General features: G+C 34.1%; 1 protein-coding gene across 1 annotated transcript in view; it reads left to right on the top strand.

Moving 5' to 3' along the window:
• The first annotated feature begins 3,045 nt into the window (after window positions 1-3,045).
• LOC136815384 (mucin-2-like) overlaps window positions 3,046-16,772 on the top strand; it is a 32,970-nt gene continuing 19,243 nt past the window's right edge. Inside the window, exons 1-6 of the mRNA XM_067071821.1 lie at window positions 3,046-3,291; window positions 13,907-14,101; window positions 14,586-14,639; window positions 15,213-15,386; window positions 15,976-16,206; window positions 16,608-16,691. Coding sequence (XP_066927922.1) covers window positions 3,249-3,291; window positions 13,907-14,101; window positions 14,586-14,639; window positions 15,213-15,386; window positions 15,976-16,206; window positions 16,608-16,691 — 781 coding nt within the window. The 5' untranslated portion in view covers window positions 3,046-3,248. The remainder of the gene's footprint in view (window positions 3,292-13,906; window positions 14,102-14,585; window positions 14,640-15,212; window positions 15,387-15,975; window positions 16,207-16,607; window positions 16,692-16,772) is intronic.

Genomic DNA, 16,772 nt, shown 5'->3' with positions numbered 1-16,772 from the left:
GATTTCTGCCCACCACGCTGAAGCACTAAAGGGATGGGTGAAAACAAACAATCTGACGTCTTTGTTGGACGGATTCATGCGAGACCGCGTTCAAAACAATATCCTGGAAACTAGTGTTTGCCGCTTCAAGGTTTGTTTTGATTTTGCTGCAAAGGATTATGGGGTAGATTTTTTTGATAGATTTGGCGGGTGAGAAATGGCTCAAATGGGGTGCCGTTTTTACAACGAGCACCTTGTTGTAAACTTTCAAAGAGGTATGGCCAATGTCCACAGATGTTATATTTCGTATCGTACCTTTAGAGCAAAGCGTGTTGATAGCGAAATCCACATCTGGAGCAGGTAACCAGTAGGGCCAATAGTATTTACTTGGGCAAAATAAAGTTTTTTGGTTCTTAGCTATGTAGCTATGGCGCTTGCTTTTTTGGTGACATTTTTCTGTGACCTCGACATTCTTAAAACCTCGCGTTACATCGACATTTAGTTACATTTGAATTAGAAAGAGCTATTAAATCTCGTGCAAGGGTTTTTTATAATCCAAATTTTTTTCCTTTTTCTTATTAACGAGATTTTGGTGTCAAATATGGTTTGGGGTTGTCTAAAGAGAGTGTCTTAGAATTATATGTTTCAAATATTTTTTTTGCTACTTTAAAGTAATGAAATAAGGACACATATACATCAAACATGGGTGCTGATTCTGGGATGATTTCTGGATAGTTTTCAGGAGTTCAGACTTAGAGAAAATAGTGACAAAGGTTGAAGGCTATGTCGTGATCTAGAAATTTTGCTCTACCCACAGCTCAATGTGCTCAAAGTTTTCTAAGAATTAATTTGATGATATTGTAATAAATATTTTCATTAGAGTGTTCTACTTTCAGGTAGTATCTACTGTATAAACACCAATTTAACATAGCTTCGATTCAATTCGAACAATTTTTCACCCTATCGGTGTTAAAATGTACGGGTTATTTTATAACTGTACATTTTCAGTCTTAAACTCATAAAATAATGTTCGGTAATTCTACTGTAGTCTTCTTTAACGTTAAAGACTTTGAAAATATTGCTAAAGCTACGATTTAATAATTTCAGAGGTACTTATATTAGCTCATGATTTATCGTCAATGTATCAAGATTTTATAAGTCGTCAGAATAGATTTTTGATATATACGTGTTAATTGTTTAGAATTGAAGGAGATTTAGTAATTTAGATGATCATACTTAACCTTCATCCATCCTGCTTCTAATATCCTTCCGGAGATTTGAGTCAAAAAAGCTCAACATCTCAATGAGGAGATTTTTTTATAAGAATCATATAAGATATTGTATTTACTCGGAATTTACAACCGTAAGATTTGAACTTGCATATTAAGATAAAAATTGAATTTCATCAATTTCATACTTATTAATATGTCCAACTGAATTTCATGATTTTTTTAATCAGCTCGAAAAAAAATGTTTCTCTTCATGACTATTTGAAATCTAAAAAAATTCTGTGCCCCCTAAATGTTTATTTTTCTTTTGTCTTGTGGGCCTACGTTTAGTTTATTATTATAGTAGACTATACGACAACATGACACTATAATAAAGTTGACAAACTACATAGTCTAATATAGTCATCAACTCATAAAAATATGAATCACATATCAAACAAGGGCTAGAGTAGAAAGCCTACCCATTTTTTACACTGAATACCAATTTCGTCATAAAATTTGATTTTGGGTTTAAAATGCAAATCCGTGTCAGTGAAACTTATATGCAACACATAGTTACTTGGTTACCGTATTTTAGTCCAAGCTATCGTTTAATTTTACAGACTCGTTTTGATTTTCTCGTTAAATCTAACCAGTTTAATAGAAAGTATAATGTTGCTTATACAACGACTTTAAGGTTCAAATATCTAAGTGCTTGTGGTATACATATAGCTTCTTGTTACTTTAGAAATTAAAAGTTGTTGCCGCCCTTGTTGACAATAAGCAAGAGTGAAGTTTATAGATTTAAAAATGATGATCCTTTCTGCCCAACCGCAGCTTTGATAGATTTAAAGAGTTAGGAAAATTTCGACAAATGTTTTTGATGATTTTTAAAGTCTTAACTCAGCTGGCATAAGACATTTTGACTGGTATACCTATGAAATTCTACCAAAAAAGGTCGCTGAATTGACCATTCGTTGAAGACTAGAAATAATGAGTTTTTTTAATTTTCAAAAAGAAAGTGTTATTGTAGCTCAGGTTTTAGATAGTTTCGCAAAAATATCGACCTATAATTTTGAAGTTTTTTCAATGAAGTTTGAACCCAGCTAGAATAAGACGTTTTCTTCAACGTTCATCTAACGCTTGACCTAGAATCCTGAAACAACGTTTGGATCTAGAAAACAGCAGCGCTAAAAGATCTAGAAAATTCTTATAAAAGATTCTATATAAAGAAGGGGTACACGAAGAGAAGAGTGGCCCCCTTGTTGAAATCAAAAGTGACTCGACTTTATAATATGAAAGAGAAATTTGTCAGCTAAGTGATTGTTTATCTAAGTGACGCGTTGTACTGTGAATGTGTATTGTTTTTGATATGATCATTTTGACTTTTTCCGGCCAGGGGTGTGCAAGTGAATTTTTCTTGTCAACCTATTTTTCTCTCTACTCTATGAAAAGCGTCTAAACAATTGGTCATAATCCTTTACAACTAGAAGCCGAAAAGGTCATTCATTTAAGGGTGTTCTAGCTTGTATCGAGAAAAAAAGTTCTCATCATAGAGGCTTTTGTTATTTTGTCAAATTTTTATTTTTTAGTCCACGATTTTTTTCTCTTTTAAAACGCTGTTAAAAAATGGGTACTGATCAATTTTGTTGTGTGTGAAAGTTGAGCCTTTGTGGAATTGTGTATTTCTTGAACTTTTGATCTAGAACTATTTGATTTTATTGGTATTGGGTTACTATTGTTACTTAGGGTCTTGGCTAAGTATCATTTGCAATTTTTTTTAAGTGCTAAATGATTTTAATCTATCAAAGACACACATTAAAGTACTTTTAGTAACATATTTTTCAAATTTTACCGTAGATTTTTACGCAACACAAAATTGAATGGCTTATTATAAGTTGTAGACTTGATAATAAGAGCTTCAAGATTTTTGGATTTTTGGAATCTTTACCGCATTGAGAATTATTTGGGATACGTTATATCTTATATTAGTGGCTGATTGGATTTGAATATTGTTTTTTTTTTGGAATTTTTTGCCTATTTTGGCGACCATCTATAAAAATGAAAGGATGTGTCATATTTGGACTTGTTCTGGTTGCATATGGTAAGTGCGATATTTCATTTAGTCTGTACGTGTTTGGTTATTTCATTTTAGCAAGTCTAATCATTTACGGCGTCAGCGTACCGTGCTTCAAAATAAGAAAAACCAGTGGTTTATTGAGTGATTGCTGAATGGTCAAGATGTCAGTGCCTGAGTTCCCGGTTTGAATGCCCCACTCCTTCCAATATTTCGTCCCAGTTCCTAGATAGCTGAACCGGATGGCCGTGAACCTCATGAAAAAAATTAAACTTACTGAGATAATCCCTGAGTGGGTATCACTCTATCTATTAAAAAGGGAGTGGATTATAAAAGAGTGCAAAATTCAACTACTTTTGAGTTTGGCTGGAATGTCCTTCAAATCCTTTTTCATGCTAACGATCTAGGGAATCTTGGTTCTATCAGATTAATGTCAATGATCAGTGCTACAAGAGTTTTTAGAGAAAAAATATTCCTCAAGTAAATTAAGACTTCGCAAGGTAGGCTTGGAATTTGAAACCTTTCCGTTTATAAAAATTTGCACTGATACGAAAATTTGACCCTTCAAAAAGGACGAGCTTTATTTTAGCGTCATACCAAAATTAGAGAAAAAAGATTTTAACATCTAACACTTAATTTCTTACTTACATATAAAAACCCTTTCAAAGGGTGTAGACAAAAGAGTCATATCGCTAGGCTCATATAGCCAAGCTGTCTGATGATTTTCAAAGTGTGGGTTAGAGAAAAAATTGACCCTGAAAGACTAGTGTACAAACAAACATACTAGAAACTAGAAAAATATATATATTCATTTTAATCAGTCCATTTTAAGTCACCCACAGCTTTTGATATTAAACGAAACATCAAAATAACAATCTTAAGCCAGAGGCGATGCGGCCAAGTCTTCTATCATGAAGTTTGTTTACATTTCGATTTTAAACAAGGAATCAACTTTATAAGCCGCCATTTTTATTTTTGATGATTTTTTTTTATTGCTTTATATTGATATATTAAACATACAAACGTTGCGTAAAAGAGATTTTGTAAGCATTACTATGTTTAAAGCGTCATTGCACAACAGCGTATTCGTGGTTTCCTATGCGTCGATAACAAGCTATTTGTAACACAATGTGGCGCAAAGGGTGTTCCTTTGCCCTTCCTATCTATGCATTTACACATTCGATCACCAATTTTGATCCCATTCTAGAATTCAAACGTACTTCCGATGAGAATGCGAAACCAGAATACCAGAAACTGTTGTGAAATACCGGACTAGAATACTTGCGACGATAAAAATCTGATAAATACCGCCATATCAGTAAAAAATACTCAATACCGATCGAAATATCAGTACTGAGAAAATCCGTGAATTTCAGTGGAAATATCGCACACCAGTCGGTATCTCTAATTCTGGAATAGTAGTTTTTGATTTTTGTTAAGGATCGAGTCTACAGGTTCGAACCTTTGTTTCCATAATGGTGGAAATTATTAAACTTACGAAAACATGAACAACCTCTAGATATACTGGTAACTATGTTGAGAGCTTTTAAGAAAAAGGTTACATATAAAGAAAAGAATTCCTTAAAAGGTGCCCCATCGATGTTATGAAACTTTACCAGGGTTAAACTAGAGAGAAAAAATGTTTTTGGTTTTGCACCAAACCGCATTGTCTCCGATCTTTCAACATTTTGTAAACTTTTCTCTCGTGTAAAATGATACACCAAATAGTTAAGAGTTATAACTTTTTAAATGTTACAAAGAATTCTAAAAGTTGAAAATATGTATCATATACAATTACGAAACCACGTTTCCATTGTATTGTAAACGATGCAACAATGCTAGTTTTACGTCTGTCAAAAGCTCAAAGTGATAGTCAGTACTGGTGATAGTGCCTTTGAATTTCTAGATTGAAGATTGACTTTGATTTTGAATTCGATTTTTTGTCTTTCATTATAGAATTTTATTCAAAAGTTTTTTTTCGTTTTTTTTTTTTACCACTCACAATTATCTTCCCAACGCGGGACATAAAACCGTAATCTGACTCAAACTCTATCAAAAGTTTCTTGTATTTGTAATTTTACTAACACCAATAATGAAAAAAGACTTGAGTCGGAAGACTTACTTTTATGGGTTATTTTATTTCATTTTAAACCCGGGGGGAGGGGCAGTCAGGCAAATTGACCGACGGATAATGCTAATTGGGTTAACAGTTCGGTTCAGGGTGCTTTAGTCTTCAATTCTCCATCAGAGTTTCTTCTGTGGGTAGGGGGTCCGACGGGGTCTGTGGTTACAATGGTTTCAAAGAGTCTTTTCTGCTTTTTATCAACTTTACCACAAGAAAAGGTATCTGACTCATAAGGCAATAATCATGTGACAAATGCGGCTATATTCTTGGATAGAAATGAATCGATGTTGTTGCCATTTAACAAAGTTCAGGAAATCCACAACACAAATGTCAAATAAGATAAACTTACGCCAACCTTTCCAGAGAGGAAAAGGTCCTTAAGAAAAAAATTGATTATTTTTTTTGTAAGTCTCAAATTGACACGAGGTTGACAAGACTAAATGAAAACAATCTATCCGTTTTTTATAAGAAGGCAATTTGTGAAAGAGTTAAGTCTCAATAATTTGGTGGCATACGTTCATTGATCTTGGTACGCCATCATGGTAGATATCACATTATCTAGATACTGTACATATTGACATTCATATATTTATAACTTAAACCCCTTTCGAAACGTCATTTAGAAGTTGCAACCAAAAAATTGATTCCTAATCATCGAAATAGAATGAATAAACTTTTTCTAGTTGTCTGTTTCAGGGTTTCGTAAAGCCTTCCTTCCCCCTATAAAATCCGACTCACAAACAAACATTTCTATACGCGTGTGTTATCTCTTTCGCGTATTTTCACAAACAACATTATTTTTCTTCTCCCAACTTCCACGTCTAACCCCAAGAGTTTTTCCGCATCAAAATAAACTTTCCATTTCCCTTCGTTATAAGTTGGTCCTGTGGTGTTACTGACTAACCAACCAAATTTATTTGAACTAGCCATGTCTAATACAGGGTCGGCCTTAATTGATGTCCATTAGAGGGACCCACAAGAAGAGAAAAGAAAGTCCCCTCTCTCTCACTTTGTTTCGTATCCCCGGTGGAGCTTTTTCCACAGTGTGGGAACTTTTCCTAGCTCAAAAAACCAGTTGAGATGGTTTAGGAGTAAAATTTATTCCATTTAATTTAATTCAAATGGGGATAGAATCTAAGTGGGGCTGAAATTGTAGGGTATTTATCCCACCGGACACGAAATGTTGGCCAAATTTACCAGTGGCCCATGTCCCACCGGGTCTGTTACACGGGGGTTTGAATCTTCTATTCCTAAATATTTGTGCACCATTCCTATGATATTCTCGAAATCGTGTTTGTGCCCTAAAAGTGTGTGAATATTTTGTTAATTGTTGTGTAAAACCCTTGACACACTAAAGATGAGATGTCTGTCGTCAGTAACTTTTGTTGAAGAAGTCCTCCCACAGGGTCGGATACAGGAGGTAGGCTATCTTATTAATGGAGAGTAATTAATTTCCATATAAGGTAATACGATAATAAAGTGCACTCTCCTCCATTGGTTATAGCCTCCCTCTGTATCCGAGCCTGCTCCCACATGAGATAATCAATAGAATTTTCTTCAATTTGTTGAAAATTCGTGACAAATTAGAAACGTGTTTTCATCAAGATCATCTTGGCACGTTGCAAAATCTTTAAGTATTTTAATTCATTAGAATCATAATCTAATTCTCTTCAAACTTCCTGTATCTATGTGTTAAGAGTTGCTGACTGGCCATGACTTTCAGTTTTCCCTCCCCATCATCGGAGTTCAATTTTCAATTTTCAATCACACTCTTCAGTACTTTATAATAGGTAATTAAAAATCCCTAATTGCCCATCACGTTTCAACAGGACACGGTTCTACACATTTTTTATGAGAACATCAAGTCTTCAATATTCTTAATTTTCCGAGCTTTAAGCCTAAGAATATTCAGAAAATTTTCCTCATGGCGAGACTTTTTGTCAGATATAGCTCTAATACTAGGTTATTATTTATTACAAGCTTGCAACTTAAAAGTTCTCTAGATAATTATTAGCTTCTAGAGTATAAATTACAAAGCAGAGACCAAAGGAAAAGGATTACCAAGGAGACTTTTTTGGTGCAATAAAAGTCAAGAAGCTCATCAATTATCGTAACTTGATACATTACTCGCATTTTGAATGAAAGTCCCAAGAAAACATTTGATATCAGACAATTAGATATTATCAATGTGACGAAATTCCCCTCTTATGACTCTCATCATTCAAGTTTGAAACTTGTAAAGACGATTCATTTTTTGGGTGTCAAATTTTGCAAAGCAGTAGCAACCTTTTTTTAATTCCTCTAAAACACCACACCCCAAATTTGTCATAAACCAGATTCTTGATCCTTTTTTATTAGAGAATGCCCTTTTATTTTAGATAACTATAAATCTCTCCTCTTTTAAATTTCTTACATGTAGTAACCTTTGTTTTGAGGAGTCATTTCCTTAGCGTAGCCAAACACTGGCTTCGATTACTTTAAAGTATTCCTTTGAAGTTTACGCCAATTTTCTTTCCCTGGCACCTAAATATCAGACATTTACATGATAAGTTCTGAAAGCTCTGTTGTTGTCTTAAAACTTGAATAAGCCTTTTTAGTATGCATTCTTTCGCAAAGAATTGCCAATTGCTTTAAATTCGGTATTAAAGAAGTGACACATTTATTGGAGATATTTATATTGTGATACTTTAATGAAATGTAAATATACTGTAATATCTCTATTGTCCAGACACTCTTATGATGAAAAATTTTAACTAGTTCATATGATTCATAATCATGCCTTTCATTTTTCTTAAAAACAATGATGATGAATCACAACACACTAACACGATATTGTTATTGTTGATTGATTAATCAATAGAAATTGTGTTACATTAAGCATTAATCCCACCAATCATATGTTTGTTTAATGGTCAGATATATGACATTTTTGCAAAAACCTTAAAAACTAACACATGAAAAATACTGAATCATCGAATTTTAATATATAACTCAGCAGGAACTCTCAGTCTTATAAAATTGACAAAAAATAACACACGATTTTCACTCCTAATAATGATTCGAGTATTTCACAATTTTTCTATTGTTTAAAATTTACTTTTTCACACAACAAATAACTACGAATATAATTTAGCCTAATCCATCATAAACACGCTAAGAGCTTCATAGAATTACATGTTTTATTGTATAAGAGCAAAGTATTAGAGAACACAAGGCTTAGATAGCCAAAATATCAAGAACAAGTTAAGAACATTTTAAGGCTTCATGGACTTCAAAACATCAAACCAATCCTTCCGGAAATTGTACAAAAATACTCAGAAAATAGTGAAACATTTTCAGGCTTAAAACTCAGAAAGCTAAGAAGATCTGAATGCTCTTATAAAAATGTATCGTCTAGTAATCTAATCCTTAATTTAACGTATATGATTTACCCGTGAACTTTTGATAGGCGAGGTCACTGCTATCTGGCCTGCATTTTCCACCGAGTAGATCTGGATCCCACCCAAATCTTTAACTGGGATTGCGTAATCGTAATGGTAGCCAGTCAGTCATAATAAAATGAGTGTTAAGTTGACACTGTTATTGTCACCTTTTTGGAATGTTTTTTAGATGACGTAAGCAGAAATTCAGCCTGAAATATTACACTAAAAGTTCTTGTCAATATTTCCTTTTATTACACCCCCTGTCACAAGAATGATTTAGATATAGACAGATAAGGCGTCCTATAACTTCCTAGGCACTCGAACAAAGTTGTTCACAATCTCACGTCAAAGTGTTGGCCTTTGTATTTAAAGTCCATTTACTTTAGGTATGCACTCTTTTTGTGCTTCTATGTGGGAACCATGTCAGCGTAATCGGACAAATTGCCTTGAGGGTGGTTTCCACATTGTAAAGAAAACAGAGTGGACTTTAATTGATATCATCTATTCATAATCTTTTCATATCAAAAAAATAATATTATGCTTGTCATCTTTAAAAATACCTCTATTTTTATTTTTGAAAAGCTCCTTGAAACCAAAATCTGACCGCAGACAAGTGTACCCCCTTCTAAATAGAGTATGTTATGGTATTAAAGAATGACTCTTAGTGTAAACAAACTTCAGGAAGGAAGTTAAAGTCTACCATGTTGTATTGATATTCTGTAATGTAATACATGATGAATGTAAAATTCAAGTGCTCGAGCTTGGCTATTAGGGGCACTAGATTGCTAAATTGATACTTAAAGTAACCCATTGAAAATAATTTTCTGTCCAAAATTTTGTAGTTCAAGTATGAAAGGGCAAAGAATTAGTTACTTTTAAAGAGGTTCATCCATGTTTTGCGCCGACGAAGAAAATTTTGATTTTCAACCTTTCTCGGTGGCTAAAATCATTTGTATTGTTATCAAATCTTGAGAAGTAATATTTTGTAATACCCTGATGTGCTGACTGTAGCAAACGATGAAAAGTTTAGTCAATATTGTGGCCCGGATGGCATGCCAATAAACTCAGGAGTTTCAAATCTTCAGAATTTTATTTTTGCACCATTCCTATAATATTCTCGAAATCGTGTTTGTGCCCTAAAAGCGTGTGAATATTTTGTTAAGCGTTGCGTAAAACCCTTGACACACTAAAGAGATGTCTGTCGTCAGTAACTTGTTGAAGAAGGCCTCCCACATGAGATAATCGGTAGAATTTTCTTCAATTTGTTGAAAATTCGTGACAAATTAGAAACGTGTTTTCATCAAGATCATCTTGGCACGTCGCAAAATCTTTAAATATTTTAATTCATTAGAATCATAATCTAATTCTCTTAAAACTTCCTGTATTTATGCGTTAAGAGTTGCTGACTGGCCATGACTTTCAGTTTTCCCTCACCATCATCGGAGTTCAATTTTCAATTTTCAATTTTTAATCACGCCTTTCAGTTCATTATGATAGTTAATTAAAAATTGCCCATCACGTTTCAGCAGGACACGGCCCCACACATTTTTTATATGAACATCAAGAAATTTTGAAGTCTTATCAATTTTCTTAATTTTCCGAGTTTTAAGCCTAAGAATATTCAGAAAATTTTCCTATTTCCACCATTAAGCTGTGACTATTTTGTGCAATTCGCTGTGCTTTAGAGTTTGCGAAGCCTGGAAATATTCTTAACTTGTTATCATTTATCTTGGTCTTTTTGACTACTCTACAATATTTATACATGATGAGTGTGACCAAGAAAATATTTATGTTGCTCTTTTTGAAAAAAGCGACTACATTTTTATACATGGTGAGTGTGACCAAGAAATGTATCACTTTCGTTTTGTCTTCAATTTTTTTCGCCCCCATCACCGCCGCTGCGAACACCAATAGTAATACTTTCGCAGACGAAATCAATAATTGCCTTTGTTTCTTTGGCCTAGGTTAGAAGCAGCTTGAAATGTTGAAACAATAAATAAACTAGTCATAGCTTTCACTAAATGCCCCCCCTGAAAGGCCATGTCATGCACTTATAAAGCTTTTAATGCTTTAAAGATTGAAACATAAAAAATAATCAGGAATAATTAATTGATTTGATTATTGATTGATTTAATTATTGATTGATTGATTGATTCTCTATTGCTACTTTGCCTAATAAACAATAGCCAAGAGGATACTGCGGATAAAATTTATCAAAAGGTTCTGTGTCATCTTAAATAGGGCGAAATAGAAACCAATCCTAGCTAAGGCCCGGACTCCACTCGCCTACGCTTTGATTGCACTTCTCAAGCAAAATCTTTTATGTTGTTGGTCAAAAGAAAAATAAAGGAATGCCATTCAGAAGTCGAGAAAAGTTGAAATGCGCCTAATTTTTTTTAAAGTGCATAGTACTTTTTCATGATGCAATCTTTTCTCCAAGCTGAAAGCTGATTGAATCCATTAAGATGATCGCAGCGCAGACAATGAAAAGACGTGCCTTCAGGAAGCTAGACTTTTTGAGTTTATAGCTATATACTTTCACTTTATGGTGTTTCTGTATGACTGTCTGTGTGCCTAGTCTAACCACCGTTAAATGCCTTCGGGAAGGTCCCTCCTAACTTGGAAAGCCAATATTGGAGCTATTTCACCAAACTACTGGAGCGCAAGTTATTACGTAGGCTATCACAACTGAAAAAGTTGAATATGCGCCTATACAAACTTTTTTCTATTTCTATTTGGTTGAGTTGCAGGAGGCTTTGAGGCGTATTTTCGCAACTATAGACGCTTTCAATGAGCGCCCCGTCAGCACCTTGGACTGACTACCCAATTCCCCTCACATGGCATGGGTTGACCCGGGCGAAGGTTTATTCACTTGCCAAGTGAACCGCTGCGAGTGGGAATCGAACCTCAGTCGCCTGTGCAGTAACCTGCTAAGATCCTGCAACTCAACCAAATAGAAATAGAAATAGAAAGAGACCAACAAATCATGTCTCTTCACTTTCATGTCACATCGTGTTTATATGGGGTAACCAGAAAGTCAATCCACAAGAACAGCCATCTTCCTTTATTATGGAGTGCTCCAAAACTATTGGTAGGTTGTTTGGAAGTAAAGAAACCCACACAGTTTGATTTATTTTAAAGATTTAACTTGAAAACAAACTGCATCTTTCTAGCAAAAACTCATGTTTCAACCTGCTACATAACAATTGCCAGTCGGGTCTGCTACTAACATGTAATAGTTTTATTATAACCGGGCTTGAGAATCCGTAAGGAACTTGTGACATATATTATATATATAGTTTATCAGTCGACTTGAATCATGATACATTACTTATATTTCACTGGATGCATTTTTCGCTGTGAAATTAAAACGGGCGTCAGTCAGGGCGTACGGAAGGCGTTTTGACACTGGAAATGGAGAAAGCCCGTTTTAACAAATATTTCCCTTTTGGAAAACGGGAAATATTTAATAAATGACCTAACCTTTCAAAATACAACAGTTCACGTTGATATACACACTTTAAGGATTGCCTTCTCAGTGATGAAAGTATTGTTTTACCATCAACATAAAATCATGGTTTTGGCTAGGTTTTGGCTTGAAGTACGATCACGCGATCGGGTAAACTAAGATAATAAGAGACAAAGGAGAAGATCGTACAAAGCTTTGCCGTATTTTCAAGCAACTTTCAAACTAACATCAAGAGAAAATATATTTTTAAAAAATTGTAAAGAAAACATTGAGTTATTTCCCACACTTGATATTTTGCCATCGTTTATAAAGTGTTTTGTTGCTGAACATTTTCTGCACGCGATTAAGTTATGGTGCGATTTTCATTTTATTGAAATATTTGAAAGTTAATCTGTGTTTAAAAATTAATACGAATGATATAATAATGAAAAGAACTATTCTTTGCAAACCACCCGTTTGAATTTCAGTACACCTGTCAACCGTAACCTTTCTAAGAGACTTTCGGGAGAATGAGATCAAAATGTTTGTGAGTGCGTCAATGTAATGACTTCAGACATTTTTATCTAAACCAATCTAGGTAAACTTACACCAACCTTTTTCAAGCAGCTTCGCTGGAATCAGTATAATTGATAATTGATAATAGCCTTGATAATTTGCAAAGCCAAAATTGTAATTAAGAAATATGGATGCTATTATACTAATTACAGCTTTCTGCAACGAAAGATGTTACACGTTTTTTTATAAGAATACACTTTATAAGAATGTCCATGATGAAAATGACCAAAAAATTAAGAATAATGCTAAGAATATCACCATCATGGATATTTGCAACTCAAGCTGAGAATGCCATTTTTAGAGCGTTTTCAATTATAAATTGTCAATTACCCCCAAGTAAGGCTTACTCCTTTCACAGAAATGCCATTTTATGCTTTAGACGCATGTACTAAATGTTAAATCTAGTCTGAAGTATAACCTAAGAATGCTGTAAGAATATTTTAGGATGATTTTCCCCAAACGTTAAGAATATCCATGATGAAATGGATTTACACCATTCTTATAAAAAAAGCGTGTATGTTTCTACAGGGTCATTCTTGAGTCTTCTCTCTTTTAACCTTTTGGCGACCCTATATTTGAATTAATAACGAGGTTTTTTCAAATCAATTTTTAAGCGCTTTTACCTTTCTAAATCACATGTTAGATGCGTTCAAAAGCACGCAATCGTTTTAATGCCTCAAACTTTGACATCACGCAATATAGAAATAAAACGACATCAATCGACTTCGAAAAATGCCGAAAAATGAAAAAAAAATAAACTTAGCTTGATTTTGTATTCATAGCGCATGTATATCAAACTATCCCTGTATTTTACGATAACCCCTTGCCAGCAATTTATCCCTTTGCAGCGCTCATTAGATGCAGGCACTTATTTCGATATTAGACTTTCAAAGATTCAGAAATATTTAGTTATTCTACGAATTCGATCAATCCATGGGTTAATATCTCTAGAGAGGTGGTTCTCACTAAGCGCTGCATCGCTTATTAGAGGGTGGCGGTTAGTTCAAAACTCAAAACTTTAGTGCAGCGCTTATTAGAGGAAGTACGATACATACTTTTTATTTTTTTCAGTACTTGGTGAAACGATTATCGAAGATGGGTGTGGTCCAAAATCACCTTTCGCACCGTGCAATCGTGATTTTTGTGAAGAAGCTCAATGTCCAAATCATCCACTTGCTGAATGTCGTTTGAACATTTGTGGAACGTGTAAAGCTGTCTTTTATGTCAATGACCGAGAAGTGGATTGTCATGGAGACAGTGGATCAGGTCAGTTACTTGTATCTTTCTTTAAGTAATGATTTAAAATCCGTAGTTTTTTTTATGGTTTTATAGTCTGACTCTATTTCGAACCTCTATTATTCGAATCTTTCTGTAATTCAAAATTAAACATTGGTCCCTTCAACTGAAAAATCGCATAAAATCCTCTTCATTATTCAAATCTTTCTTTTATTTGAAAAACAATTTTTGGCTCCTTTAAAATCGAATTATAGTAAGCCAACAGTATTCAGAAATTCTCGCAAATCTTTTTGCCTTAGTTATTTTCCTAATATTTCCTGAGATCGGATGATAAGAAATACATGGAAATTCATACCCACTTTTTACGTCAAAATTTATAGTTTTTTGGTGATGACTTAGATGACAAGCATCTGATTATCTCTTTAACCTTTAAATCACTTTGATACCTGAATCTCCCTGAATTGTGATGGTTTTTAAAAATGTTAGATTTTTCCTTCAAATTTTCTCTATATAGTAGTGAACCCAGGCAGTGGTGCACTTGGCGGACCCGAAATCCCACGAACGACTCGTAAGTACAAGAAGTCGTATCTATTTTTACAATATTTGTTAGCAAAAACTTTTCTGAGGATGAATGGGTAAAGGAATGAGCCCTTTACATTCCTCTTTTACTTTTATAAGAACCAGTAAATTGTTGATGACGGATGAGTCTCACCTGTTTTCATTTTTTGGCACTTTAATCCTCAAAAGTCAATATCCTGCTCTTATTTAGGATTTCCAGGCTTTATACCCTTGATTTTTTTTTGATTCAGTACTTCCAGGCTCAGCATTGTTGTTACCTTTTGGCGATTTTGCGATTCATTATTCTTATGAAATTGTTCTCGTAAAAAAGAGTATCTGAAATATATCCTTTGTAGAATTTTTGATAACCCTGAGCAAGTTATGGTATTGGACGGTTTGCATTGTTTGTTGATGTATTCAAACTTCAGCTCGCACTTTCGAAAAACATCATCTAGCCAATGTCCATCCCCATACGTTAGATTAATGTTAGTTGATCTTTTTTTGTTATTCCTTACCATCATCACATGCACGGTAAAAATATGTTTCTAAAAATCTAATCATCATTTGGTTTTTCTTCATCTAGTTGCAACATTAAAGTTTGAGGATCGTTGCCAACCTGGTGTTGGTATAGTTCCATGCACTAAGAATCCATGTTTGAAAGCTCGGTGTGAGGGCCAACGTGGTGCGGAATGCCGTGTTAATCTTTGTGGTCAATGCAGTGCTGTCTTCTATGTCAACAATCAGAAAGTCACCTGTGGTAAGTTTAAAGTAAAATTGTTTTTAAATACATAGACCCTGTGGAGCCCCCACCCCAACCCCACTTGAAAAATGCACCATGATTTCATTTCCGTTGGAAACTAAATGTAAAAAATTCACCCTAAAACCATCCAAATTAGCGCTTTCGAGCTGGATACAATATAATTTCTAATCCCCGTTGAGATATTGTTAGAGCTTTCCATCCCCGCTGAAGGAGAAAGTTCCACTGGGATACTGGGGTGTCTAATTATACCCGTTACAAATTTATAGACTTAAAAAAAAAGTATTCTATTTATGGGGTATAAACTTGAAATCTATTAACTGTTTATGATTATGATTAAAAAAGACTCTCTAGTCTTTGTGATATTATGGCGATGTTTAACATCTAAAATTGAGAAGCTTTATCATATCATTTTGAACATTCTATGTTCCTTTTCCTTTGGATTTCTAGTATTTAGCGAATCAACGGTAAAAGTAGTAAAGCTATTTGGGGTCAAACCAATGGTCTTTTGCTTTTTATTTCGTAAATCCACCGAAAATTCGTCCATTAATTTCAAATTGTATCATTCCTATATCTTCTTCTATCAAAGAAAATGCAATTGATAGATCGTCATTGACCAGATGTCAGTATGATCGTCACATCGACTTGAGGAACCGTCATAAAGACAATTTCATCGTTGATTGTAATGCCAATGGTCAATACAAACCTTTACAATGCTGGAACTCTGTTGGTCTTTGTTGGTGCGTTCGCCCTGAAGATGGTACTGAAATTTTCGGCTCACGTACATATTTTCCGAACAAACCAAGATGCGACGTCATTGGTAAGTGTTTTGCACCTTTTAACCTCGACTGGGGAGGATTAGATATGTTAATATCTCCTTTTTTTTCCTTTGTCTTATTTTTTTTAAATGCACCATTGATTGATTGATTGATTGATTGAACGATTGATTGATTGATTGATTGATTGATTGATTGATTGATTGATTGATTGATTGATTGATTGATTGATTGATTGATTGATTGATTGATTGATTGATTGATTGATTGATTGATTGATTGATTGATTGATTGATTGATTGATTGATTGATTGATTGATTGATTGATTGATTGATTGATTGATTGATTGATTGATTGATTGATTGATTTATTGATTTATTGATTGATTGATTGATTGATTGATTGATTGATTGAACGATTGATTGAATTCATTTCTTTCTCTAGTTAATGATTGTCACAATAAGAAATTTGGGTGTTGCCAAGATGGCGTCACCTCTGCACAAGGCTCTAGCTTTGAGGGATGTCCAGGTAATTTTATTCGATGCTTTTTGCACTCACCCATTGCACATTTTTGTTGCACCTTTATATTGCACTTGTACGTTCTATTTC

This window comes from Clytia hemisphaerica, unplaced genomic scaffold, assembly GCF_902728285.1.
Source record: "Clytia hemisphaerica strain Z4C2 unplaced genomic scaffold, Clytia hemisphaerica genome assembly, whole genome shotgun sequence".
In the NCBI taxonomy this organism is placed as follows: Eukaryota; Metazoa; Cnidaria; class Hydrozoa; order Leptothecata; family Clytiidae; genus Clytia; species Clytia hemisphaerica.
The sequence above is the reverse complement of the archived record's forward strand: the minus strand, read 5'-3'. Positions and strand labels throughout refer to the sequence as shown.